General features: G+C 49.4%; 10 protein-coding genes across 10 annotated transcripts; 7 read left to right on the forward strand and 3 right to left on the reverse strand.

The window, feature by feature from the left end:
* Positions 1 to 213: 213 nt before the first annotated feature.
* On the forward strand, positions 214 to 1,706 carry PFICI_09836 (uncharacterized protein; the record flags this gene model as incomplete). Its single annotated transcript, XM_007838417.1, has 2 exons — positions 214 to 569; positions 635 to 1,706. 2 exons carry the CDS (start codon positions 214 to 216, stop codon positions 1,704 to 1,706), a joined length of 1,428 nt encoding a protein of 475 aa, XP_007836608.1.
* A 735-nt stretch (positions 1,707 to 2,441) lies between these two features.
* PFICI_09837 (uncharacterized protein) lies at positions 2,442 to 2,955 on the forward strand (the record flags this gene model as incomplete). The annotated part of the gene is made up of 2 exons (XM_007838418.1): positions 2,442 to 2,825; positions 2,893 to 2,955. 2 exons carry the CDS (start codon positions 2,442 to 2,444, stop codon positions 2,953 to 2,955), a joined length of 447 nt encoding a protein of 148 aa, XP_007836609.1.
* Positions 2,956 to 3,123: 168 nt separating this feature from the next.
* Positions 3,124 to 4,205, reverse strand: PFICI_09838 (3-methyl-2-oxobutanoate hydroxymethyltransferase; the record flags this gene model as incomplete). Its single annotated transcript, XM_007838419.1, has 2 exons — positions 3,124 to 3,741; positions 3,795 to 4,205. The coding sequence occupies 2 exons, from the start codon at positions 4,203 to 4,205 to the stop codon at positions 3,124 to 3,126; spliced, it is 1,029 nt and encodes a 342-aa protein (XP_007836610.1).
* A 1,501-nt stretch (positions 4,206 to 5,706) lies between these two features.
* Positions 5,707 to 6,696, forward strand: PFICI_09839 (uncharacterized protein; the record flags this gene model as incomplete). Its single annotated transcript, XM_007838420.1, has 2 exons — positions 5,707 to 5,739; positions 5,794 to 6,696. The coding sequence occupies 2 exons, from the start codon at positions 5,707 to 5,709 to the stop codon at positions 6,694 to 6,696; spliced, it is 936 nt and encodes a 311-aa protein (XP_007836611.1).
* A 188-nt stretch (positions 6,697 to 6,884) lies between these two features.
* PFICI_09840 (uncharacterized protein) lies at positions 6,885 to 7,948 on the reverse strand (the record flags this gene model as incomplete). Its single annotated transcript, XM_007838421.1, has 3 exons — positions 6,885 to 6,947; positions 7,023 to 7,121; positions 7,202 to 7,948. The coding sequence occupies 3 exons, from the start codon at positions 7,946 to 7,948 to the stop codon at positions 6,885 to 6,887; spliced, it is 909 nt and encodes a 302-aa protein (XP_007836612.1).
* A 554-nt stretch (positions 7,949 to 8,502) lies between these two features.
* On the forward strand, positions 8,503 to 12,594 carry PFICI_09841 (uncharacterized protein; the record flags this gene model as incomplete). Its single annotated transcript, XM_007838422.1, has 5 exons — positions 8,503 to 9,811; positions 9,861 to 9,990; positions 10,055 to 10,895; positions 10,946 to 11,686; positions 11,743 to 12,594. 5 exons carry the CDS (start codon positions 8,503 to 8,505, stop codon positions 12,592 to 12,594), a joined length of 3,873 nt encoding a protein of 1,290 aa, XP_007836613.1.
* A 1,197-nt stretch (positions 12,595 to 13,791) lies between these two features.
* PFICI_09842 (uncharacterized protein) lies at positions 13,792 to 17,122 on the forward strand (the record flags this gene model as incomplete). Its single annotated transcript, XM_007838423.1, has 4 exons — positions 13,792 to 13,814; positions 13,865 to 14,034; positions 14,075 to 14,140; positions 14,202 to 17,122. 4 exons carry the CDS (start codon positions 13,792 to 13,794, stop codon positions 17,120 to 17,122), a joined length of 3,180 nt encoding a protein of 1,059 aa, XP_007836614.1.
* Positions 17,123 to 18,758: 1,636 nt separating this feature from the next.
* Positions 18,759 to 18,980, forward strand: PFICI_09843 (uncharacterized protein; the record flags this gene model as incomplete). The annotated part of the gene is made up of 2 exons (XM_007838424.1): positions 18,759 to 18,904; positions 18,965 to 18,980. 2 exons carry the CDS (start codon positions 18,759 to 18,761, stop codon positions 18,978 to 18,980), a joined length of 162 nt encoding a protein of 53 aa, XP_007836615.1.
* Positions 18,981 to 19,828: 848 nt separating this feature from the next.
* On the reverse strand, positions 19,829 to 21,147 carry PFICI_09844 (uncharacterized protein; the record flags this gene model as incomplete). Its single annotated transcript, XM_007838425.1, has 4 exons — positions 19,829 to 20,040; positions 20,108 to 20,644; positions 20,884 to 20,983; positions 21,055 to 21,147. 4 exons carry the CDS (start codon positions 21,145 to 21,147, stop codon positions 19,829 to 19,831), a joined length of 942 nt encoding a protein of 313 aa, XP_007836616.1.
* Positions 21,148 to 22,498: 1,351 nt separating this feature from the next.
* On the forward strand, positions 22,499 to 23,418 carry PFICI_09845 (uncharacterized protein; the record flags this gene model as incomplete). Its single annotated transcript, XM_007838426.1, has 2 exons — positions 22,499 to 23,180; positions 23,237 to 23,418. 2 exons carry the CDS (start codon positions 22,499 to 22,501, stop codon positions 23,416 to 23,418), a joined length of 864 nt encoding a protein of 287 aa, XP_007836617.1.
* Positions 23,419 to 27,680: the final 4,262 nt, after the last annotated feature.

A 27,680-nucleotide genomic window follows, 5' to 3' on the forward strand; every position in this document is an offset into this window, starting at 1 on the left:
AAGTGTCGGGTTCTGGCCTCGAGTTTTAGCGGTATTGTCCTTAGCGCACCGGATCGATCCGAATTGCGCTGACCATAACCGAGGCGTGGGGGCTTCAATTGATGCATAAGACGCTGCACAAGCTGCGTCATACCCAGCTTCCAACCATGCTGCGCAGTCCCTTTTTTTTTGTGTTTCACCAATACCCAGAACTTCCCAACACATCGCATAATCATGGCCAGCAGAAGTCAACCCCTCAAGTCGATTTTGACTTCGACGCGAAATGCGACCAAGTCTGCCAGTACTCGGGCGTGCCGGCGCCAACTACAGGCGCGCTGCCTGCACACGACGACACCGCGGCGGACTGATGGAGTGTTTAGAGGCTTGACGGACGGCCGATTACCTACACCATGGATTGAGGCATGGAGGATGCAAAAGGAGGGAAAGAACACGGCCTCCTCGGAAGCAAAGCCGCAAGAGCGCGACATGACGCCCAAAAACATGAGCGATAGTTACCACCGAGTAGTGCTGCCGCTGGGTCAAGATCCGTGGCTCTCGGATACATATATCAACTCTTCGGGGCACATTAGGTTCGTAGGAGAGACCCTTGTATCAATTCTGCACTGAATATAGCTTCTAACACTCTCATATGCAGACTCGGTACCGTCTTCATGGATCTAGACGCCCTGTCTGGCATCATTGTTTATAAGCATACCGGACCTGGTGTTACTACAGTTACAGCGGCCTTGGACCGAATCACGATAGCTCACCCCTTGACCGAAATATGCGATCTCGAATACAGCGGACAGGTAACATATGCATCGGGAAGAAGCAGCGTGGAAATCACATGCAAGGTGGCTCGCGCGAGGCCAGAAGGAGAACCGAGCCGACCGGAAGACGTCTTGCTCACATGCACATTCACCATGGTGGCATTGGACCCTGAGACGAAGAAGCCGGTCAACATACCTGCTCTGGAATACACAACACCAGAAGAAGAACAGATCTACAAGGCGGGAGAGGCAAAATCGCTAGCCAAGAAGAACAACCGAAAGATCTCTCTGTTGGCAACTGAGCCGGATGATCCCGAGTCGGCCTTGATACACAAGATCTGGCTAAAGCAGCTTCAATACCACGACCCAAATGACGAGCTGCGCCAACCCGCCAATGTTGTTGCCATGTCCAAGACGCAGCTCTCGACTGCGCAAATCATGCAGCCCCAGTATAGAAACCGCCACCAGACCATGATCTTTGGAGGCTTCCATTTGAAGCAGACATTCGAGCTGGCATTCTGCTGCGCTGCCAGTTTCGCACATGCGCGGCCTACCTTTATCAGTGCCGATCCATGCACTTTCAGAAACCCGGTCCCAGTCGGCAGTGTGCTCTACTTGACGGCCACGGTCGCGTACACGGACCCTCCCCTGCTGGAAGAGGACGGCAGCGAGCCCAGCCAACAAGACCCAGAGAAACCCATGACGAGAGTGCACGTCCGCGTCGACAGCAAAGTGCGAGACGTGGAGCACGGCAACGCGCGGCCGACAGGCCAGTTCAACTACACCTTTGCCGTGCCCAAGGACGTCAAGGTAATGCCGCGAACGTACCAAGAAATGATGATGTACGTGGATGCGCGCAGACGTGTCCGGTTGGGTGATGTTCAGCACCTCCAAGAGCAGACGGGCTCGTACAAGGAGCAGAAGCAGCTGGCAGAGGATACGAATTTGACAGAGTAGAACAAGGTTTCCCACGGATCCTGCTGGCAGCATCACTGATGAGCGAACAAGTCATGGTAATCCTGATCAATTTTTATAGAACTAATGCAATTACTGGGGACGATAGAAGCTGTGATATGTCCGTATCGTCTTGAATAGAGAAACCTTCACGGGTGGTATAGATAGAAATATGCCTTTGAAATGCTTAGTTTCGATGTGGATTGCAGTGAGCTGCACAAGTATCAGCGTGATAGAATGTACCCGTGAGTAGCCCAGAGAATACAAGGACTGGCATGATCCTCTCATCTGCTGCATTGCGTAATTCGAATTCACTTTTCACCTGGGTACTATTTATTTATCTATTTTCTGCCCCCTTCTCCTTCCTTCACTGTTGCAGTCAAACACAATTAACATAAGAATCGATTCTATATGCTACCGCAGATCATTTACGGTATTATAAATGTCCGTTTCGGGTCAGTCACTGTTGCAACCTTGTAAGCACGCTGATTGGCGGCGCTAGCCATAATGCAGAAGCGTGTGGTTACGGAATAGGTGTTACCATAACAAATCAGGCACAACGAGGGGCAGTATTAAGTGGTCATCCCACCAGGACTGACGCATCGTGACTCGACTTCATTTCAACCACCACTACATTACTCGCCTTTTATATGCTCCTGAGCTGGAATTTTCTAAGAAAAGGGGAAATCAACAAGGAGACCATCAGGAAAAAGAATACACCAAATTCTCTTCTCCAACATGGAATACCCAGACGTACCAACCCGCGATTCGTCGCCCTCACCCCCGCCATCCCCGACGCTGGACCGGCCTGCCTCGCCCGAGCTGCCGCTGACCATGACGGCGTCGGCCATTCTCACGAGCCTGCCGCAGGACGCGAGCTCGGCCCTCGCCAGCGCCGGCGACTTTGGCCAGCAGGAAAAGGTCGTGGTCCGCTTCAAGGCCGTCGGCTCGGCCCCGCAGCTCCAGCGCGAGGTGCGCAAGATCAGCGCCGCCCAAAAGTTTGAGGCCGTCGTCTCGCACCTGCGCAAGGCCCTCCGTGTCGCTCCCACCGAGGGCTTGTTCTTGTATGTCAATAGCGCCTTTGCGCCGGCGCTTGATGAGGTTGTGGGCAACTTGCATCGGGTAGGTAGAAAATCATGATTTTGCTCTCCGTTTTACAAGGCATGTGCACAGCTGACATGGCACTCAGTGCTTCAAAGACTCAAACGATCAACTGATTGTGGTCTATTCTATGACGCCAGCCTTTGGTTGAAAGGAACCCGAGCTCCAAGGCCAACATGTTCTACTCAACTCGCCACTATCCAACAGACTCCTGATTATGCTAAAATAATGACGCACCTGGTCCAAACATGAATGCTCAACAAAACACTGTAACTGGGTATGTTTTGATCAAAACTGCGGCTCATTCAAAATCAAAATGTTACGCCTTTTCCTTCTTCAAGGCAGCCTGGAACGACTCTAGCTCACCATCACTTATCGGATATGTGTGCTCGACCGCGGGATACTGGCGCGCCTTGACTTCCGACTTGTACGACTCGATGGCGCGAATGGTCTCTCCCCAGACATTGCCGTATTGCTTGACAAATTTGGGGAGGAACCGGCCTGGAGGGAAATTACCAATCATGTCGTTTTGAACGAGGACCTGACCAGAACAACCATTACCGGCCCCGATGCCGATAGTTGGTATGGAAAGCTCCTTTGTAATCAATGCGGCGACTTCTGCCGGCACGGCCTCGAGGACTGTGGCAAAAGCGCCGGCTTCTTCTATTGCCTTGGCATCTTCAAGAACCTTGAGTGCGCCAGCGGAGGTCTTGCCCTGCACACGGAAACCACCTAGGGCATTCTGGCGTTGAGGTGTCAGACCAATGTGTGCCAAGACGGGAATACCTGCGCTCGTGATCCTCTTGATAGTTGGTGCCATCTCTGCGCCACCCTCGAGTTTGATGCCGTGTACGCGACCTTCCTTGACGTAACGGATGGCTGTTGCCAAGGCTTGTTCTGGGGAGATCTCATACGAGCCCATGGATAGATCTCCGACCTGATCAATGTTAGTATTATACTACAAGGTCATGCATGAAGGAGTGTACGGACAATAAAGGATGCCTTGGAGGCACGTGCCACGGAACGACAGTGCATCAAGATCTCCTCGACGGTGACCTCACTTGTATCTTCCATGCCCATCGACACCATGGCCAGACTGTCACCAACTAGGATGATATCCATACCAGAAATGTCGGCTGCAAGGGCGCTGGGAAAGTCATGGGCAGTGAGGACAGTGATTGGCTCATTCTTCTTGTGCAGGGAGCGGATAGTCCCAACAGTCACCTTTTTTCTTTGAGGTCCTGTGGGAACGCCCATGGGAGAGTGCGAGCTCCATCTCTGCTGGTGGTGGTATGGGCCAACAAGGGACGACAACAAGGGTCTGACTATGCTTGTGGGAGCAACGGGGCGAACACCCCGATATAACGATATGGTACACGACCTGAGAGTGGATGGAGACATGGTGGGATAAATGCCACTATTGATGTCTCTAATGATTTGGTGGAAGAAGGGGGAATTAACTCTCTCTCTCAGGTGGGTTGTACAGGAAAGAACTGACTCGTGGTCATGACTGAGCCCCTTTGCGAGTTTTTATTCATAGGGCATGATGGGATTTGCATGCGTAGAATTGAGTCTCCCAGCGGATTCTCTGGTGTTTTTGAGAAAAGAATGGGGCTATGGACTATGGTGGCGGTACGTACCTGCGCTATGGCCCTTCTCATTGGACCCTTTGCTTTTTTTGTGCCGCCAACGACCGAAGTAGCCCCCTTTCGACCCTCTAGGCCACCGGACACCGACCAGCCAACAGAGACTCTTGCCTGAGAATACCGAGGTAGCCTCTTCCGAACACCACAAATTTGCGGAATCCGATATCCTATGGCAAGGAAGCTGTAGATTTACTATACATTGACTGCATTGTCATTCATGGTATCAAAACATCACACATCTGTCCTTGATTGACAAATCATACTGGCAACTTTCTATCACAGGCAGAAGCATGTGAAGGCCTCCGCTAGTGAAAAACAATGGTCACGTGTCGTACCCGAACATGACCGTTGAGGCGCTACCAATACACTCCGGCTAACACTGAGCTTGACTTGTCAGTGATGCTGACTCAGCCGAGGGCCTTCACCGAACAATGGTGACCATATGTCTTTAGCCTTTATAGCCGATGAGCTGAAAGTGATGGGTTTGCTACATTGCTGGCACACACATGGCTACAACTGAAGGGTGCTCCTACGTTTAGTATTTCCACCATGGATCAAGGCATCAATCAGATTCGTTGTGAAAGCACACAAAGTGGCATGGTACGTACACGGTCGGTTGCAAGAGTATGCGCGTAGGGATGGTTTTGCGAATGCGAATTCCTAAACCCAAAGCCATTCGCAAATCCTACAACCCGAAAGCCAGTCGCCGGCCCCGACAGCTCGGATTACGGGACAACTTAAACAATGAACCTCTATGAACAAGAAGCCAGCCTTGTAGCCTACAGCTGCAGTAGCGCCTGGAGTTAAGGCCTTCGGACAAAGGTCTTGGCATCATTCTAGACGACAGATTTGCGCTAACTGGATTCGGTAATTTCTAACTCCGTCATTCGTCGTCCCTCCGGCACCATTTCATCATCGTCATTGAAGGAAACACAAATTCTGAACAGGATCAGTGGACTTATGTGTATTGATAATCCGGAGATATTGGCTGTATCCGGAAGACAATTGTCAATGGCGGAGTTCAGACCAAAGTCTCCTAGCGTATATTTATAATAAAAGCAATCCGACATGATCGCTCAAGATGAAGTGAGTATATATATCTGGGTGGATGCGCATTCTTCCTCATAGATTACAATTCAACAGATCCCAACTAGCAAATTCAAAAACAATAATATTCTATTAAATCAACTACCTACTTGTCTAGGTTGAACCCAGCAATCAAAACCACCAACTACACAAGAAATATTCAAACTACAATGTCTCATCTCAAGAACATTGCTATTGTCGGAGTATGTCAGCCCACTTTAAACCGTCTCCCCCTTGATGCTTACTCCAATTATTAGGCTACGGGCTCTGTCGGAAAGTTCGTCGTCGACGAGCTTCTCAAGACTGGGAAACACAATGTCACAGCCATCACCCGCGCCGACAGCAAGGCCGTGATGCCCGAGGGAGTCAAGGTGGCCAAGGTCAACTACGACGACCAGTCATCGCTGGTCGAGGCCATGAAGGGCCAAGACGTGCTCATTGTCACAATGAGCGTCATGGCGCCACCCGATTCGCAGATCAAGCTCAACGAGGCCGCCGCGGCCGCCGGCGTGCCCTACATTATCCCAAACAACTGGGGCGGCGACCATGCCAACGAGAAGCTCGGCGACGAGACGCTCCTGGGCCCGGCCAACCGCGCCGTGCTCAAGAATATCCAGGACCTCGGCAAGAGCGCCTGGATCTCCATCGTGTCCAACTTTTGGTATGAGTTCAGTCTCGGCGGCAGCGCCGACCGCTACGGCTTTGACTTTGATGAGCGGTCCGTCGTCTTTTTTGACGAGGGCAAGCAGCCCATCAACACGACGACCTGGCCGCAGTCTGGTCTCGCCGTGGCGCGCCTCCTGTCCCTGCCCGAGGAAAAGCTTGCCGAGTTCAAGAATAAGTTTGTCTACATTTCCTCCTTTTGCATTAGTCAAAAGGACATGTTTGAGTCGGTGCTCCGCGTCACGGGCACGACCGAAAAGGACTGGAAGATTACCTATGAGGATAGCCGGGAGCGCTACCAGTCCGCCATAAAGGCGCTGCAGTCGGGTGACCGCAGCGGGTTTGGCCGTGCCATGTATACTCGCATGTTCTACCCCGATGGCTCTGGTGTCTATGAGAATATCCGCGGCCTGCAGAATGAGTTGCTCGGTTTGCCCAAGGAGGATTTGGATGAGTTTACCAAGATTGGTATCTCGCGCAAGGATGAGAAATATTAAGCGAATAGTGTTGGCGGGCTGATTGTTTATGTATGATTATGATGAAGACTTTTCAATTTGATTTATAGGAAGATAATGATTCGATGACAATCGTATTGTGTTAAACGAAATTCTGTACAAGAGTGCCTATTTAAACCACTGCTACGTCTACTTGTCGCAAATGAGAGGGTGGCATAAGAGATGAACGATTAGCAGAAGCCCGGAAGCGTTTTAACCGCGTCAGGTTCGGAGCATGCTTGTGCCAAGGAGAGCTACCCAGCGTCATCAGTGATTATTCTTCAAGATCTTCATAGTCAAGAATTACTTGACCGTGATTTATTTCTTACCTGATATTGCAATAATGCAACGTCGTACGCCCACTTGGCATAGACTAAAGCTGTGATGCCAAATGCAATGCTGAAAATGGTCAACACGCCCACAAAGACCTACACAGGGATAACATTATATATCATTTACTTGTATAGATTTGGCGTGAAGAATTGTAGTAACATTAAAATCAACGTACTGCTATCCAGAAGTTCAAAAACTCCCTTAGGTTGCTGCCACGCCAACCAGGCATTAGCTGTTGGATCCCAATAGGAGGTTCATCTTTGATCACGGCGCAAAGATGTGCAATCCGAGCTTGAAAGTACTTGTACTCTGACAAGTCAGTCTTGCGACTCCGATTGCAAGGGCCGAGGCTGTGAAAATCCTCCATGGACTGGCGACGGAGGAATTTGGCTGTCTTTTCGTCGTCATATGGCAGCAGCAGGTTCAGGGTATCCAGTGCCTCTTCCACGAGCGACTGTGGCAAAAGCGAGCCAAAGCGCAATTCGTTTTTCAGGAATATCTTGTGCTGATAAATGAGTAGCCAATTTTCATCTGCAGTCCGCTGGATCGTCAAATGATCGACCAGGTTGTCTATGAAGAAAATTTTAAACCCATAAAAGCTAGACAAGTATTCCAGCGTTAGCTTCTGCTCAATCACTCCAATATCTGAAGAATTCCAGTTGGATGGAAAAGCGTTCGAAACCACTGTAGATATTGACTCGTTACCATCCCATCGAAGTGACTGCGTGCTGAAGAATCTGGTGTCTGTGTCGGGATATATGTGGATACTCAGTCGGAGGCTATAGCACAGAGCAACAGACTTGGCCATCAAGTCATCATTTTGCCCTTGCCATGATGCCGGATTTCCCAGCCGAAGCTCGGTAACAATGTTGCTTCGTGGCATTTGGTTGCTCGATTGCAGCAGCCTGATTTGGGACAACATTTCGCTGATATCATTCAACCCCTGTAGATGCACCGGGTCAGTAATCGTGTGGTCCAAATGCGGTGGTCTCGTAAACCACGACCAAATACAGACTCACCACCGTGGCGGCCGCACCTGGGTCGAAACGTGCATCAATAGATGATTCCATGTAGCTCAGGAAACGTTCATAATGTGCCAGATGTATCATGTTATCTAACAAATCCGGCCACAACCTCTTGACGAGGACCAAAGTATCCATATCGTGTGTTGAATTTGAAGACGGAAGCGAGAAAATCTGTATATAATGACTACCCTTGTACCCGATGAGGATTGCGATTTCGAAAGCGATTGGGCTCATTGGCCTTGTCGCTTCAGCCGCAGAACTAAAATGCATCACGTGAACTGTCTGCTCGTGCGGATCAATCGTCTTCGTTGGAAATGAGGGGTAAGCTGCAAGACAGCCTCGCCCTGCTGACATGCCAATTCTCAACTTCTTTGCATTCCCCACCTTGTACAGGATTATTTTCACGTGTTGGTCTATAGGCTGCGGCGCGGGTGGATTGGCGTCAACAGTCATGCCTGTGTGCAGTACAACCGTTGATCTCCCCCAAGACAAACGGAAAGTTGTCCGGGTCAAGCGTCGGTGGAGATTACGGGCCAAGAGCCTGTATGTCGGTATCAAGAACGAGATTCCTCCGCCACCTGGAAGAGAGCGATTCATCCAAGACGAATGGAACAAGGTCATCAAGGAAGAATTGCAATTGCACCTGGACAATATCAATCGCGAGATACGGTACACCTGTCAAGGAAAAGACACTTGGAAATCTATCCTAGAGCCGGAACTCCTCTTGACAGGTTACCAAATCGGAAAAAGTATCAGCCTATCCCCAAAAATATGGTTTCGCTGCGGGAGCGCGTGGACCGAGAAGATCGTTCAAAAGGAAACTGGTGCACTTTCATGGATGGCGGAAAGGGGCCTCGGCGACCGGATCGAAACCGGGCTCAAGTCAGCAATACTGGTTTCCCATGAACCAAGCCCGGTCCCTCGTCAAGTCCAGACCATGTTGGACGACGGAATGCAGCCGACGTCTGAGTTGCCATATGGCTATACTCTGCATATCTGCACGGAAAAGCTTCGTGTCATGGGTACCGTAAATGGACTATTGTGCTCAGCCCTGGTGAGAAAGGACGGGGAAGTGAGGTACCACTCGATATGCAGAATCGGAGGGCTCATCAGTATCAATGATGGTGCAGAAAACAAGATCTACGCAGTCACAACTGCTCACGGACTCCTCGACTATTTCCTCAACGCCGACAACATCCAGAATACTGCACAATCTGCACGGCCGCAACTTAAATCAACGACCCGTCTGACAGAAATCGCCAGTTCTTTTATTGGTAGGCGCTTCAATCGATCTGCCACCCAGGTAGCCGCGTCCGCAATGCAGACTGCAGACACAGTCATGCATGGCACCTTGTCGCAGCAGGAACTTGACTCGGTCGAGTGGGAGCCTGTCCGAAGCGTCTCCGCTACAAACTGGCTTGGTGGTGGGTGGGAAGTAGGGAAAGAATTTCAACACCCCTTTTTTATCCCGAGTCCAGAGCGACTGGTGCCTGATGCTGACTTTGCGCTCCTGGAGCTTCCATCCGAGAGCTACAATACACCACAGCATACCCGGACGGATGATCGCGCGGTTCATGAGATCAGAAAATGGCTGAGTGATGACCAACTTGACCCAGGCGAAGTCCAAGTCGTCTTGAGAAGTGATAGACAGGTCTCTGCAGAAGGTCTGGTGACGGCTCAGCTGCTTTATGAACGTCCTCACCTGTTCCTGAGGGGTGCTCCATTTCCAACACGGAAGCTCAGACTGGAGAAGCCATTAGGTAGTGTTCAAGAATTCCCGTCAATCGTTGCTTGGCTCATTGATTATAGCCTCCGGGACGTCTGGTGCATGGGTCGTGCGTAACCATGAGCTGTGTGGCATGATCGTTGCCAGTTATGAAACTGAGCCATTTGCCCACATGATTACGGCGGAGAAACTCTTTTCAGACATCAGAAAAACGTAAGTACTGGTGAAAACGATCAAAGTGGTGAGAATAAAATATTTTAACCGAGGTATTCGCTAGTTTGGATATCATGCCTGGTCAACTCACACTAGATTTGCCTCAGACCATAGACATCCCCCTCGACACTCTCCATGTTCTGCCGCCCAGACGCCGCAAGGGGACGAAAGCAGCCGAAAACGCCATATTTCAAGACTCCAGGGATGACCTTGAGGCTTACATAGCAAAGCATGCTCGAACAGACAAGCACGAAACATCAGCAGATGGCATGATTGACAAGCTTAGAAAGGAACTTAACGAAGCCTTGGTTGTATCGGCAGCACATGAATCAGGAAAATTCTTGCCGCCGCAATCGCTGAAGCAGATACTTACAAGATCGGCAGTTCTTATATCTCTTTGGCAAATTTTTGAAGCAAGGACTAAAGCAGAGCAGCTTTTAAGCTATATCTTTTCTGAGGAAAGAAACTACATATTCTCCGAGGAAAGAGAGAGCCAATCACTGAAGATTTATGGCATTCTCATCCTCGTAGGAAAAGCTTCAGAGATCGAAAAATTTGCAGAAGGTCGAATCACTGATCGCGAGCTCCCGCTCCCACCAACCGTCAATAGGTCAAGGGAGGCTGGTTCCAAATCTTCAGCCAATGATGAAAAAAGCGAGATAGATACTGCTCTCGCCTTTCTCATGAACTGGGACCATAGCTCGATTGATCTGTTCAATGTTTACCAGTGGTATTTCCTCAGTCCGTGCTTCGCTCATGATGCTGATGGAAGCATACTTCACTATTCTTTACAGGACAATGTCGTTCTACCTTGGATAGAAATGACAGAGGGCCAAACTGGTGGACACGGGATTATTTACAGAGTGAAAATCCCCCCATCAAACCACCAGTTCCCTTGTGGTGATGTATTAAATTTCGTTCTCGGCGTCTTGACACGCGCACTAATGGTCAATAGGAACCAGATGTGTTTGCCGTGAAAATGCTCTTTACAAACGACAAAGACGACTTTGCTCACGAGGGCGATATTCTCCAGAGTCTGTCAAATAAACCACGAGTCGTGAACCTCTTGGCAACATTTCAATACCGGAATAAGTTTTTCTTCATCCTTCAGTGGGCGGCGGGAGGTTCGCTTCGCGACATGTGGAGGCAATACGAGGATGCACCACCTCTGAGAGTTGCGTTACCTTGGTTCATGGACCAAGCCCACGCCCTTGCGCAAGGGCTTCGCAGCATTCACAGTCCACACAAATCGTTTGACATTGGTATTTTGCACGGAGATTTGAAACCTGACAATGTATTGGTGTTTAGACGTGACGTTCCAGAAGGAGAGATTGGTGGTTTACTAAAGATCACAGATTTTGGATCGGCCCAGAGAATCATGCAGCAGCCATTTATGCAAGGTCCAAACATAACCCGAGGCTTTAGTAGGACATACAGGGCGCCAGAAATTCATATGATGGATCAAATGAATGGCCTCTCGCTCAAGTATGACATTTGGGGTTTGGGCTGTACATACCTTGAAATGATATGCTGGTTGTTTCTGGGTCGAGAGGGCGTTGAAGATTTCGCAACATCAAGAGTCAATGAAGACCGAGGCATTGAATCCGGTTATCAGATTAAGGAAGACAAATATTTTGTTGACGGGTCTGATAGTCCACTCCACCCAGACTTTGCAGTCAAGAAATGCGTCACAGAGGTATGTCAGTCTAGGAAGGCTTTGGTGACTATTGACTGATCACTTTATTCTTGAAGCTCATCTCACGATTGAAAGACCTCCCTACCTGCCCGTCATCCCTTAAGGCAGTTCTCACTCTCATACAAGAAGATATGCTGGTTGTAGACCCAAGCCGCCGACTAAGTGCAAAGTTTATATCAGTCGAATTAAATTTCATCATGAGAGAAGCTGGTCTCAAGGACAGATACGAATCCACTGATGAAGGCTTTGCTCCTTTTTCCTCGAAAAAGCCAACCGCGGCAGATCAGTTTCGGCCGTTTGAATTCAAGCGTCGAGACCATTTCGATTCGATCACAGAATCCCAAAGAGCCGCGGCAAGGGTTTCTGCTGTCAAATTGAGACTTCCCGCTCTCAAAAATGAGAGGCTTGCTGACCATGAGAGGTTTACTGTTTTACATAAGGCTGTTTCCAATCATCTTGCACAAGAGCCTGCTCTCACAGAGGAACTTATCACTTCACAAGAACGAGTGATCCAGCATTCTTCTCTCGACGTAGAGAAGAAGAATCACCTGGTGCCCGTTGACGTCAAGACGATTGATGAGTTCGTTGCCGAGGTAGCCAACCAGAAAGAAACTCAGCGATTCACGTTGCGACGGACAGTGGAGCGCAGGCATCTATGGAATATGCAAAAAGCGATCCGAGAGGTGGCTATGCAGGACGGAGGCAAACGCTATGCGGCATTCAAGGATGATTTCTCCGGAATGACAGGCGAAGAATTGACCAACATGAGGACGGACCTTTACACTCGTATTGCTGCGGTTGACAGCCTCCTGGTTGAACAACTACGAGCGAGGGAACAGAAGGGAGTGGAGGGGACAGCCAAGGTCAAGGGGGATATGCGAAGCGCGCCAGAAATGGTTGTAAGATAGCCCATGATGTGCGAGAACGTGGTGAGGTCTCGTCTGTTGCGGAGATTTATTTAGTTCTGGAGAAAAAATGTAATGGTACAGTGTTAGTCCTAGTCAGTACTCTGCGGGTGGTAAACAAGTATAGAAAGCCGAAACATCAAACCGAATGAGGCATCATAATATGAGGCTCCACGCTAATTGTCCAGATCATGCGTGTCAATATTGAAAAGTGAGTTCCTGAACATGTACTTGGTATTATTGAAGTGCTTCTTCATACACCAGATTCTGGTCATTATGCACCTATCTCGGCAAAGCTTGTGTGAGATTGATACGAAGTAGTTGAGCTGGGGGCTTCGCTTCACTTTCAGATTCAGAACGCAATCGGAGCCAATCTCGCCCCGTCATGGATTCTTTGCATGTATGTGCTGCATCGGCTGCTCTGTGATAGGTTAGATTTTGTCCATGCAGCTCCATGCAGCCTGCCTGATAAGTAGGCAGAATCCAGCGATCCAAACGTGCCTGTAGGCGATTGGTCAGAATCTGTTTGTACAGAGACACTCAAGAGTTCGTCAGGCTGAGCACAAAATGGTTGTCAAGTCGGTCATGATCCAAATGTGGGCAAGCTAGGTATTTAGCATGACACATCTCCCACATTCCACCTGTCTGATCCTCTCTTTCAAGAGTGCAATTATCAAGTTGATCTCACCGTCAGATGATATGTACAGTACTTGGCTCATAACTTGAGGCTCTCGATCTCTCCAGGCGACATCTGATGCGCCAGCGACGGAGCCATGGCCGATGCACAGCCTCGTCATCACCTTTTCCAGACCTGGTCTGAAAAAGACATGTCAATCTGGGACCATAATCGCGAGACGATACGTCGGTTGTTCCTTCTAGAGAATCGTACACTAGCCGATGTCAAACGCATACTTGAAGCAGATCATGGATTCCCCGAATTCAGGTATTGCCCCTCTGAAGTGTAGTTGTAGATTGATTCTCACAGTGCGCACACAGATTGACAGATTACGAAGTTATTCGGAGAGAACATTTTGGGTTCCGAAAGAATCTGAGAAAGAAGGATTGGCTAGAGATTGAATTCCATCGCGAAAATCGACGGCGAAAAGGCAAGGCTAGCAATGTCTACCTGCAAGGGCTTCTAATGGAGAAGCCGCGTGTCGACAGGGCTGTGCGGAGGTCAAAAAATGACTGCAAGTTACCATGCAGGAGCCGAAGAGAGTATGGTCAGTGTGGTGCGATTTCACTCGAGGATGCCCTTGCTAATACATTATAGGCCCGGCACGCTCACTGCCAAAAGGCGTCACAATAAGAACACCATCGCCGGTGCCGTCAAGCAGATCATGGGTTCCAACAACGGGTATGACAAGCGTGACGGATGTACTTCCGATTCTTTATTCAAGAAATTCGGTGTACCAAGAACCCCTTGGGCTAGACAAATTGCCGGTCAGTATCAACATGACGCCAAAACAACTCCAAATACAAGTCTCGGTGGAAGAGATCAGACTTCACTTGCCCTTCAATAAGTTCGCAGAAACGATCGCACTCAGTTGTAAGTTATGCTCAGTATCGTATCATGTAAACGCTAAGTACTGAAGAATATTATCCTGCAGATGGCATCAACTCGTCGACCTCACCGTCGCCTATATATGCAGGTGCCCACCACTCATCACCAGGATCAGTGCAGTCGTCAGCGCATTCTGATGTTCTCACAACCTACCAAACGCTTGGTATTTCCAACAAGAACATCGTATTACAGCCAAAGACAGTGGTGGAAGAGCACCGACAAGACCGCCTCGCTGCCCGCAACATCGCATTTGTCGGCGGAAAATTTGAATTCGAGAAGTTGATGCGCGTGTTCTTTGTGCTCTCAAATAAACAGAAAATACACCTACAGGAAGCCATCGAAATCCTTGAATGGATAGAATCTGCCGAGTTTAGTGTTCTTAAATCCCTCTTCACACTTCCACTGTATACAGTGGCAGCTGCTTGGGAACAATTGGCAGACATTTCTCTTGTCCTGAGACGTCCAGATGCATTTTCAAAGCTCCTCCAGGCAGGTCTAGCAATCCGAAATGGTGAATGGCTAAAGGCTAGAGCCAGCAGGGTCCTAGGAATAGCCATATGGCTTGGCTTGAGACAATGGCAGCGGAACTTACTGGAAAATGGGTTGTCACCTGCTGGAATCGTCGCTGAAAGTCATTGGTTGACGTTCTCTAATGACGATACACCTTTCATCTTCTTTGATCTTACATTTCCTAGAACGCCCCTACAAGTCGCCGTACGACGATCAGATGCGGATACACTCATGACGCTCATTCGATATGGTATCTGCCCCAATAAATATGACACTCGATTGATGGCAACAGTATTATTCGAACAAGATCCTGGTAGTAATCCTGCTGAACAGATTCGTTGCCTTGAACTGTTGCTAGAAGCAGGATCACCTGTGGACTTCGAGTTGAAAAATAGCCTCCAGACCCAGGGAGAAACCTCCATCGAACGACTCGGGTGGTATCCGAAAGGACCCAATTGGTTCTCAGACAACTTATGGTATCACGCAAAGAGAAAAAGACATTTGCAACAGGCATTCGATCTAGTATCTCAGCACAGCAAACGAGACAGAGACTCTCTAACCGTCCCGGGGTTGCATGATGCAGCATCACGTGGCTGTAGTGAGCTTTTACGATACCTCAATAGTCGAGCCAATCCATCGGGCACGGATCGGAACGTTCTCCTCGAGATTGCGTTATCTCAAGCGGCATCTAGAGGAGAGTTAAAACCTTTTGAAATCTTTCTCCAAATAGGGGTTGACCCAAATGCTCGAGAGATCTATACTGAAACTTTACGAAGCTCCACCAAGTCTCGTCGATATATCTATGGTCTAAGCGACCCCACGTTGGAAAAACCATTTTGGTACTTTGAGAACAAGGAGTACCTGGCAGAAACTTATGTCCCAGCCTATCAAGCATCACTGAAATTACATATGATTTTGCTCAAGATTCTCTTCGAGGCTGGAGCCGATCAAAACCAGGCAAACCTTGTTGATGCTCTCCTGAGTAACGGAAAAGCCGACTGGAGCGACCTCTTTGCCAGCAAATATCCAGATGGCCTGATTCATCATGGAATTGTTGATGATGCTCAAGAATTGGCTCCGAAAAGAGTCAACGAGATATACGACTTTTTACTTAGAGAAGGCTTTGATATCCAGCTTCACGGCAGCAAAGCCATGGTGAATGCAATCATGCGCTGGGGGGAAAGAGAGCTCAAAGTGGCTTGCTTGCAATTGGACTGGCTCCATTCAAAAGGAGTCGGGTGGGACGCCGATTTTGAGGGGTGTAACTTGATACACTTGGCAGTGAGGCAACGATGCGATCTTAATTTTGTCCGCTTTCTAGTGGCACGTGGTGTGAAAGTTCATTCAACCCCGTGTCATCAAAACTCAACGATGCTTCATGACGCCTTGTACGCGGTATGCTCGCTCGATGTCATCGATTTCCTGTTACAGAACGGCTGCGATGTCAACGATCAATCCTACGGTGGCAGATTGATTCTACAGCCGGCCTTATTCTATGACAGGCGGGGTGGCACAGCTGCTACTTGTGCTGCAACCTGCAAGAAATTGATGGAAGCCGGCGCGACAATAGTTCCACATTGTCAAGCAGTCCCTTTTCACACCAAATCACCATCAAGACTGCTATCAGAACTGATCGAGCTCCCCGATATTGGAGATGATTCCATAATCAACATGCTGGAATTAGGTACGACAATCCCTGTTTGTTACGATCTCAAATATCCCATGAAAGAAGAAGACTTCTTCGGCCCCTTGGAGACTGCGATAGCGGCTGGGAGGTTGAATCTGGCCGAGGAGTTACTGTGCCATGGGGAGAGAGTGCATGATGCTTCCTTACTCATCTCAACGGTCCAAAGATCAATTACTCGATTGTGCATAGAGTCACCGGAAAACCACACAGCGAAAGATTTCATGACTCGTTTCATCACATCGGGGCCGGACATCAATTCTCTTGGGGTGAAGGGTCTCAATTCATTACACATTGCAGCCCAAGAAGGTTCTCTCAACATTGCCGCTATACTTCTCGAGAATGGAGCTGACCCTAATACCCCGATCAAAAGAGTAGAATTTTGTGTGTATGAACCAATAATTGAATGTGTATTTCGACATCATTCGAAGGGCGAAATCGATCCTGACGAAGGAATCGCTTTTGACGCCCAGGGCCGGCCAAAATTCCCCATATATATCCACGGGCCCGTCCGGGAACCTCGAGCTCTTGATGTGGCCGCATTCCATGGGAGATTGGACATGGTGCAGCTACTGCTCAACGTAGGGGGTATAAGTGGTCAAGCAGAGGTAACACCATATGATGGAGCTATTGATTCTGCCCGGCACAACAAGCACAACGCAATTGTGTGTTTTTTGGAGAAGGCAGCTGTCCATTTCTTGAGTACTGGAGAATTGCCGAGTATGAGCGACAATGGCCAGGATCATGGGCTGCTCAATTATGATCTGCAATAGGCAGTTTTTCATGTTATCTAAGCTCACATCTTTGGCTTGGCGCAATGCCAGGAGCTTTGCGAGGACGAAGTACATGAATCATTACCTCTCCCGGATGGTGAATCGTCCAGACGGCACAGAAGGAGGGATTACATGCGGCTCATTTTTCATTTTTCATAGGCTTTTTGCTGTGAACCAGCAGTGGAGTTCGATCCAGGCGTTTCGTTTCTTATGATAGAGCGAATGTTTGAGGAATATTTCAGATAGATAAAGGATGAGACCGACAAGCTGCTGTTTGATTTGTTGTAAGCAGTAGACGCGAGTGCACAAACTTCAAAATAGGTTGATAGTCAAAGTGACCAACACCTGTGTACGAACCAACCATACAACCTACCGGCACGGCCGGGAAGAAGGCGTATTCAAGCTCTGTCGCTGTGAATGCCTTCGTGCTCTCTTGCACAAGCGTAAATAACGCGACAAGGGCGAATAGGACCGATCCAGAGAGATCGCAAATATCAATAATAATAGTACGTATGTCTTGTTATTTTTGGACGTCAGTCATCTTTTACATGATAATGTAAGCAAATGACCAATAGACTGTAGGCATGATATTTTACATAGTATACTGGTCCAGGGTCCAGGCCGCAAACCCCTGTAACCCCCCACCTCCTTCTGACGGGTTCGTGACGCTCGAACCCCCTGGAAGCCCCCCAAAGCTGTCAACTCTCATACACTGCCGGGGAGAATCCAAAACGCCCGTCGACAACTCTATTCAAAAGCTTGTTGGACAGTTGAGCCTCAATCCAGATCTATCTTCATTTCTTTGAGACTATTCCCAAAGCCTTATTTGTTCTTCTTTCGAAATTCAGTTGAGCGTGATTAATGCATCTCAGAGAACACTTTTTTCATTGCCGCCGAGTTACATTGCTTTTCTCATAGAATCTAAGCGCCCAGGTAAACCGCGCGCCGCCAGCCAGTCAGCGGTCAGTCTGGCGTTGCCCCCTGAAACCGGGCATCGCGATACCCCCTGCGACAGCTCCGGTATCATGCAACTCGGCGTCCAATGTTCTGCTTTTCCCTCTGTGTTGTTAGGCTCAGCCCCAATGACCCCAATGACCCGCGTGCTAGTCGTACCACTTTCTTGCTCGGAGTACGGCAATGCTGTCTCGTCTTGGCAGGCGAGACTTACTGCTTGGGCCTGACGTGCTTGGGATCTGGTCCTGGCGGCCTGGTCTCCAGTAATTGCATCGTAGCATTGATCCGTGTGGTCTCTTCTCATTCATTGGCTCCCCCAGACGCAAGTCGTCTCCTCGGCTGTTGCCGCAAGGCCTGCCGTGCCTTCTCTGACTCTGGTGCATCTCTGTCAACCTCTCTTCTTTCTCTCTTCTCTCTTGTTACTATTCATACTATTCTTGTGAAGATCTGTGATCTACGTGCATACATTCATTCTAACCACTTTTTCCCCATCTTGCTCTTCGCTTCTCAGTAATTACGCTTCTAAGCGCTTTTGAATACAGCTGGTCTGCCACAATTTTATTCAACCAACACCATCGCTTTGAAAAAAAGTTGTCAGCCCCCTTCAAAAGGACCCAGACGATTCAAATACATCTTGAACGAAATCGATTTCCAAAACCCAACAAGTCAAAAATATATCAAAATGAGGACCGTCTTTGCTCTCGTTGTCGCCCTCGCCGCTTCCATGGCCTCGGCCGGCGTCATCATTACGCCAATCAAGGCAAACCAGGTGGTGCCCAAGAACGACGATGACTGCTTCTTTGGCGTGACGACACCAAATGGCTGCGGGTATGTATACCCATTATTATTCGTTGCGATCGAGTCCGAGAAACTAATTCAATAATCCAGGCCGCTGCGAAACTAAAGAGCACTTCCAAATTTATTATTTTGTCAATACACACTCCCTTCGATACCCAATCAGCATCTGATCTGGCAAAGGACAGACAGATTAAAAAGGACATAATCGCCTCGAGACATGTTGAGGATATAGACAGGGTTGGAGAGATGCGGCGGTGGGGGATCTGAGATCGATAATGGCAGCTCCCCCCCACGGACGATAATTGTCTTCACCATCGAGACGTTCATCAACGGCAAGGCCACTGGTTTACAACCCACGAGGCCATCATTGTTCTTCGTGATAGTGCCAACTGATTTCGGGGTAAGACTATGGAGCCGGGAAGCGGAAGGGAGCATGTGCCTTGCGCGCCCGTGGTTATTTTTGTTTTGGGAAATAGAGACCGGGCAGAGAGCATCGGTGGGTTCGACGATGGGTTTGTGATTACTAGCGTTTGATGGGCGTGCTCACGTATATAACGAGATGAACGGCCACCAATGGGATATATTCGAAATGGATCTTTGTTTTCTGCAATAATGATCAGGCGAAACATCAAATCCAGATCTGAATTCAGCAAGATCAGATTAAGGTCAAACGAACTTGTAGAATCTTATGAATGTGGTAGATTAGATGTGCCCATTGCACGAATTCTAGCCAATTTGCGTCTTCCCATCCTGCTCAGATCTCCCAATGTTGAAAGCAAGTCCCCTCACAAAGTAGTGCGCAAAGCAATACCTGTACCTGTAAACGAGATGATGCAGGAATCCTTATTCCTGATAATGATAACGCCTGAACTCCACACAATGCAATGCAAATGCAGCAGACGAGCAAAAGCACATAAAGAATGCCAGTTGTGCCTTTGCCACCTCGTTATCCTCTCAAGCAGCGTCTGCATGCTTGGCTTGTCGTGACGGATCGTAGATTCGGAACTGATAAAAGATGATGGCATCCTCAACCATGGTGCCTAACGAACCCAGTAACCAGGGGATCGCCTTGACAATGTATTCTGGGTCCTGCGAGTAGCTGAAGACGCTCAGTCCGTAAGTCATGTTGCCCGTTAGGGAGAGGAGGAAGAAGAGTAGCGCAAGTCCTGTAGTAGTTGTCTTAGCCATGATTCCATATTTGCATATCAGAGATCGGTATACAGTCGCACATACCTTCGCAGGACTTTTCCCTGTAGTTCTTAATGATCTGTGGGATGCGCGCGCACAGATAGCACAGCGCACTGAGATAACCCAGTGACATGCCTACGATACCAGCAATCGACGTTGCCGCAGCGGGAGAGTCGGGCTCATCGGGTCCATCCCATGCGCCGACCTTGTATGACACGAACCAGCCAGCTGTACCAAGCAGATAGACGGCAGCCAAACTCAGCGTGTTGTGCAACCAGCGGTGGCTGTCGGGGGTCTCGTCCTCGCCGGTGACGATGCGGGTGAGGGAATCGCCGAGGCCGGACTCGTCATTTCTGACAGAGGGTCGGCGCTGCGAACCGGGAATGCCCGCAGAGGACCGGCGTCTCAGCAGCGGCTCGTCTTCGGAGGCATTGGTTTGCGTCGACTGGGCGCGCTGGCGGGCAGCCCGGCGGGCGTTGATGGTGTTGTAGTACAGACATTGCGAAATGAGGACGAGGTCGGAGAAGCAGAAGTATGCAGCTAAGGTGGTAGCGGTCGGTGCGATTCCGGTGACGAGCGCCCCTGCATGATGGGTTGGAGTCAGTTTTTTCTTGGTTGGAGATAAGCAACAAATGAGTGAGCACGTGCCTGGGCCCTGCATCAAGTAGGAACAAAATTTGGCAATTTTGCATTCCCAGACATTGACGGGGCCACAAAGGCTATTTCGTGAATCCGCGACAACATTTTTCTTTGACATGATGGTCTAGAAGGCAGGCCAAACATGTCATAGCGGGGTCGCACTATAGAAGAAGCGCACGTACCTGACAAGTTTGCAATATCACCAAAGAGCCAAATCAGCAGGAAGCCCATAGACAGTCCATCGGCGCTCTTGGTCTTGTAGTTGGTGATGAGCTGGGGAATCTAGAGAAATGAATTGTTAGAGAATAAAGTCCAGACCGGCAAATCGCAGTATTGCTCCTCGGCAGACTCACCAGCAGGCAAATCCATGCCGTCAGACTGATGCTGCCAAAGATTCCGGATAGCGCCTCGTTGATCGGGACGCTTTGCGATAAGAGAGCCGCCATTGCTAATCGAAATTTCCCGTGCCTGTCGCGAGGTGGGAGCCCAGAATAGGTAGATATGAATGCGAGATTCTCGGTTCGTTGACAGGTGAAGGAGGAACAAAGGAAAAGAGAGAGAAAATGTTGTCCAAGATGTCAGCCTCTTTCTTTCTTGGGTGGATCATGCGATGAGAAGAAGCGTGGGGTTTTCGAGAGTTGCAAGGGAGTCATGGGTCCCTTCCAGGTTCGGCTGAGCCATAATAATTTTTTTCTTCTTTTCTCTCAACCACAGCTGATGATAAGGACGATCAACGCGGACGCTTGTGTGCAGATAAGAACATTTCGGCAAGTAATGGGGATGCACCTACGCACCGAATGGGGCCTTAGTGGGCTCTTGTGCGCCATGTTGGGGGGGGGTTGCAGTGCTCTAGCGCTCCTAGCGCTGCCGTACGGATACATTAAGGCATTGTAGCCGACCACTCAGATCTTAGTGGTTTAACATCACTGTAATGGGGGCAGTGACGTCGTTTCCGCGCTTCTGGGGTACACCGAAGTCGGTGGAGGTGACTGAATGGTCGCTCACGATAGTCCATGATCAAAGTCAGTCAAGCCTTGGCGCTTCATTTGAGACTTGGGTATATAGACTCAAATTCATTAATTTGACTCATTATCGTAGTAGAAGGAATAATACTATAAGTGCACCAATAAATGCTTGAGTTTAGGAGATTCCAACTGTTCATATGGCCAATGCCAGAAGAGAGTTAACACCCACGCAGTTTAGAAATTGTACCTGTTTATCGTATGAGGTGACCGACCAAATACCGCTTGAAGGAGTAACTTCATCAAATATGTCTCAATAAACCACGATTAAGAAACACGGGCAGTATTGTTCATTTGACATTCAAGAAGGCTCATCTGGACGGCCGCAGCACGGTCACCTGAGAGGTCTCGAGAGCGAATCATCCAACTCCAGGGTGTCACGTTCCCTTGCCAACCAAGCACCGTCGCGTCTCTGAGTTGGCGCCTGAGCCAGCTAGACGTGCCAGCCCCCATTTATTCCGTAGATAGCACCACGACTTGCAACTATCAGACATCTCCTAAGGGGCTTTATCAATTATTGTCATTGTATCTGCGCGTGCGTCTTACTTTTATTCAACAGTTCAACGAGACTGCATTATTTTTATTGAATATAATCTGTTTGAACTCTCAAAGCGGTTATATCACGATGAAGTTGGGAGCCAGCGCCGCAGCGCTTAGCCTGCTTTTACCGAGCGTAGCAGCTTGGGGCAGTAAGTAGAGCATCAGACATCTAGTACTGTGAATGTTGTGGCGTCTCACTTGGGACTACCTCAAAAAAGAGCTCACCCAGCATTTCATGCTGATCTCAAGTGCCACAGGTCTGGGTCACATCACCGTCGCCTACTTGGCTAGCAACTTTGTCAAGGACGAGACGGCCGCCTATTTCCAGGACCTCTTGCGCAACGATACCGAGCACTATCTCGCCGGCGTCGCAACGTGGGCGGATAGCATCCGGTACACGAGATGGGGCCGCTTTACTAAGAATTTCCATTTTATCGACGCAAAGGACTCACCACCCACTTATTGCGGTGTCGATTTTGAAAGGGACTGCAAGGAGGACGGATGCGTTGTCAGCTCCATCCAAAACTACACCTCCCAGCTGCTGGACGGTAGTCTCTACGCCTGGCGCCGCAACCAGGCTGCCAAGTTTGTTATACACTTTGTCGGCGACATTCATCAGCCGCTGCACACGGAGAATGTTGCCCAGGGTGGGAACGGCATCCATGTGAAATGGCAAAATGCCGAGCTGAATCTGCACCACGTCTGGGACTCGAGCATCGCCGAGCAAATGTTGGGAGGAAACCGCAGGAAGCCATATGTTGGGGCTCATGCCTGGGCCACGAATCTCACCTCTGAGATCAAGGACGGCAAATACACTGCAGAGAGCAAGCTCTGGGCGAATGGCCTCAATCTCGACGATCCTATCGCCACATCGATGATTTGGGCCAATGAGACAAACGCCTATGTGTGCAGCCACGGTAAGTTTTCTTGTCATCAACCTGAAGGAACGTTGTCAACTGATCCAAAATCACAGTCTTCCCCGAGGGTCCAGCCGCCATTGCTGGTCAACAACTTGCTGGCGAGTATGCCAAGAAGGCTGAGCCAGTCATTGATGTCCTGGTCGCTCGAGCTGGGTACCGGCTGGCTGCCTGGCTGGATCTCATTGCCGATAGGATCAGGGAGAATTCCAATGCCGCCAGTGTAGGCGAACTCTGAGGAAGCAAAGCATTGTTGGATTCGGGGGAATTGTAGGATATAGCCGTTCTAGGGCATTCTGATAGTACATAGTGTATATCGTGCAGCTTCAAACAAGCAACTTAAATAGGTTGGGCGATGATGGATCATATATCCATCCGTCAAATCTCTTGGCAAAACAAGTGTACGGATCCCCATGAGCATACAAGAGATCACCCGTGCTGAAAGCCACTAGAACTGCAGAGATGCGAGTCCAACAGTTGTCTTGGCACAGAAACGAGGAGGGTGCATGTTACCACTGTACGCATCGACGTCTTTCACACAGAGGCCAACTTGTCATGAGGTCCGCCAGATCAAACATGGAGATTATGTGCGGATTACCGGATTACCTGTATGTAACCCTGAAGATTTGCCATCGCAGACGACGAGTCGCCCGGATGCGCAGGAGCCGGGGGCGATTCGACAAAGGAAGTACTAGAGTGTGCGTCCCGAGCTCGATTCCGGACCACATGCCATCCATTCTTGGAAACATTGGCACCATGACATTGCACACCAACCCTTCTATGCTTTCTGGGAGGACTGTTCGGCCGAACTCTGGCTGGTTTCAGAGACGGTTCCAATGCGTCTAGGGGGAGGGGTTGGGAATTTGATTTTCCGCCCTCGCTTCGCCAAGGTCCATCCCACGTGATCGATCGGCCTTTTGATCGTGAACATGGATCTTTGGTGTTTCACCAAGACCTTGGGACATGGCTCAAACGCAGGACTTGGGCAAAGGGATCTGTCAGCATTGCGTGCATGTCATCTGAGTTCCAATAACTCGTATTTTTTTCGCGGCATTTTTTGGTTTCTGCATAGGTAGTAGCCAAATTATTGAAAGGAACGTCAACCCACAGTATCCAGACCTTGAGGCTGTTGGAAAGGTCCGAGTAGTTGTGCTTGAACCATCAGACAAAGAGAAAGAGCTGAGCTCCTTTGCAAAATGCCAATTCCATCGTTTCAGTGTCTCTATAGTATGCTGTATGCAAAGACGGTCAAATTCATCGCATTTCTTGTGATTCCGAAAATAACCATCGAATCATATTCAATTTGTCATTTGCCCTGATTGGATGACATGTGGGAAACAAGATTGTACCTGAATCATCCCTTGGTGTTGTGTGAAAAGTAAGTAGGTTTGTATGCATACCCAAATGTGTGTACACTGCGCGAGTAAACTTGAAGCAACGGCACTTGTCGTCCGAAGATCTGAGGTGGTAGACGTTTGTGAAATGACGATGGGATGAAAGCCCCCGGTTTCAATGTTTCGCGGGTCTTTGGTCGGGTTGGTTCAAGTGTGTAGGCAGAACAAGAGCATTCATTCGCCTATTCCATGTGCAATGCCTAGGTTAGTTTACCTGGGGGCGATCAGAACGGATCACGAAATAGCCAAGCTGCCAGCCCAGGCACAGGATTATGTTTGAGACTTGGCGCGGGGGGATCATCAAGACTCCCAAAAGAATAAGCGAGTAGAGGCGTAACTCCGAGCAGAGAGACAGAAACATTGAGGCCGGGTGAGTAGATCGCCGTTGGCCCAGGATTGCTCAAGCGTACATACGTTCATCCGTTGAATGTGGGAGGCTGCACAGAGAGAGATTTGACCTCGTCGCTGGTATTCGGTGTTATTCATGGGAGCAACCTGGCGGTCCTGGCCCACGCACCAGACACAAATCTCCTGTATCTCACTGTAGACCCGCATACGATCCAAGCGATGATAAGGATTTCGGAATTCGGCAGGGAGAATTGGGCACTTTGGCGGTAGATGAACTGGGGGTCAAAGGAGTGCATCTGCGAGGCATTGCAGATGTGAGAACAATAAGGTAGCATAGGGCAGTGAGTGATACAGGTAGTAACCAACATTCAGCTTGTGTGGTGCATACCTACCTGGCTCTGTACCCGACCTACATCGTTGAGCCCCGCCCAGACCCAAAGCAGCTAGATGGGCTGAGAGGAGCCGTCTCAGCGCCCTGGATTCTGGGGGCTCTGTATGAGCCCTGCAGGAACAATAAAACCCCCCTGAAAGAGGGCCTAGCTGCTGGTGTAGTAGCGCTCTTAGGGAGGATGTAAGGACTGCTGGGCCACTCATCGCTGGGGGACCCCTGTCAGGGCTTTTAAGCTTCTTTTCTAACGATCTAGCATTTCATATCACTTGCCGCAATTGTAATTTGGAACCCTTTGGAATTTGTGGATTCATGGCTTCATGAACTTGTTTACTGTTGGAAAATCATCGTCACTATTGATTTGTATTTGGGCAGGGTCGTATGAGGATCGCTTTTGCTGTCTTGGCAGTAGAGCGAGCATTGTGGAATCAATGCCAAGTGACCGATGGCCCGATGGAAACGCTGTGGGTTGAGAATTATCTCCGGACAATCCCCAAGGCAAGGACAATGTGTAAGTTGGGTATGGCTATCTGCTGTACTTCTTCTGCCCAGCGACAAGCACTGCAAGATCACCAACGGCTCAGAGTCTTCCAGGTTCTGGAATTCGCGGCAGTTGTAATAGCCGCCATAATGACCGAGCTATGTATCTAGGTAGCTAGGTACTTCTGTATGCATTACACCCATCTGAAATGATTGCGCTGATCTCGTTATATACGGCGAGTTATTTTTTAATCTCAAGTCTGAGTATGCGCCGTTAATCTTGAACATGTGGATCTTTGATTGACAGATGGGTCTCTGTATTCTTTTTCATGAAATGTTGACAAGATTTGTAATGAATCGTTAGAATGAAATCTCGTATAATGTTGCCAACTCTTTGTTACTGTATCCACTCGAGAGTATCCATTTCCTGTGCGCTCTGAACTTTTCAGAGCCACAATGGATGGAGGAATAGGGATAAAGTGCAGAGCCGCCTGCCAGACTCCAGTATTCTGTGCGCCTGTCTGAAGTCTGGATAGTGGGAATGGACGAATAAGATGATGGCTGAATCCGATCCCAGTCGCGGCTACAATATTCTAGCACAACTCAAATATGCGCTCAGATTCCTGCGGGCGCCTGTCCATGGTGTCTCGACGTGCTTCATCGTCGCCTGGGGCCGAAACGTCGCTTGCCTGATGTCCAGAACCGCTGGCGCCCGAGATTGGCTGGCTCTCGGGCGACAGGGGGTTCTGGGGTGGGACCTGCGACGTCTTGAGCCGCAAAACCCAAATTCATCCTCAACCGTCTCCAGGCCCCGCGAAATCAAATCTCTTACCCCCATGCTTGATTCTCTTCTCTGCCCTCTTCCTTCGCTGCAAGGAACGGGGTGTTTGGTGCCAACGGCTGTTGTGCCAATCCAAGGAGGGAATCGCGGGACAACCGTTTTTGCACTATAGCCAGCTTCCTACTACTGTATTGTGCGCTGTGCACTATGTGCTCGCCCAACTCTCGGCTGTATCAGCCTGGATAGGTTCGGATTATGACGCAGCCGTGAGGTAGGTCAGCTGTTGGTAAGTCTGTCTGCTTGTCTGTCCTGTCTCCTCGCTCCGTTCGGCAGACATCGGACTAGAATGCGATGCATTTCACCTCAAGCGGCAAACTGCTCAGGAGGAACGATACTCTAGTCGCACCAAATCTCTCCTTCACGCTTCAGTTTCGACGTTTCTAGCTACAAGTTAGAGTTATTCCAGTCCCATCTGATCCTCCATTGGACGCCCTCATCCAACCAACCGAAATGCAAATTGAGCCGGCCTGATCACAGGTCGCAGTGCCATCTCGTCCTCCTACCATGTTCCGTAACGTCTTCAGTCTGGTCCTGGGGCTGCACCACCCCTGATCTTGCCAAGGCCGGGACGAACAAGGGTCCTGAGTCTAAAGTCAAAGGGGCCCAGTTTGGATTCCATATACCCTACCCAAAGTATATGCTTATCCATTCCTGTATCGACAACGACCTAGTCTTCCACAACCCGCCGCCTGCTTGCCTCCAAGTCGGGAAGGATGCGGCTGCTGCAAGAGTCCCTGCTCAACGACCTCACCTCCGTCTCTTCTCATCTTCCCTGTCGACGTTTGGAGATTGTGGATACATCTCATGCCCATGACACTCGACATGGGTTCGACATGATGTAGCGCTGCTTCCGAAAAGCTTGGCTATACCACCCTGTCCACACCCACCTGGCCCACGTCGAAACTACTACAGTACAGCCATCAAGCCCGTATATAAGCAAGTCAAGTCTTGGCTTTTTAATGCCCTTCTTCTTCACTCCATCTATTTCGTGCTTGGGTCGTCCAACAACTTTTCTTCGCTTCTTTTCTCTCCATCTGCGCTGGTAGTGT

The sequence above is a fragment of the Pestalotiopsis fici genome (genome assembly GCF_000516985.1).
Source record: "Pestalotiopsis fici W106-1 unplaced genomic scaffold PFICI_Scf_7, whole genome shotgun sequence".
NCBI classification, from domain to species: domain Eukaryota; kingdom Fungi; phylum Ascomycota; class Sordariomycetes; order Amphisphaeriales; family Sporocadaceae; genus Pestalotiopsis; species Pestalotiopsis fici.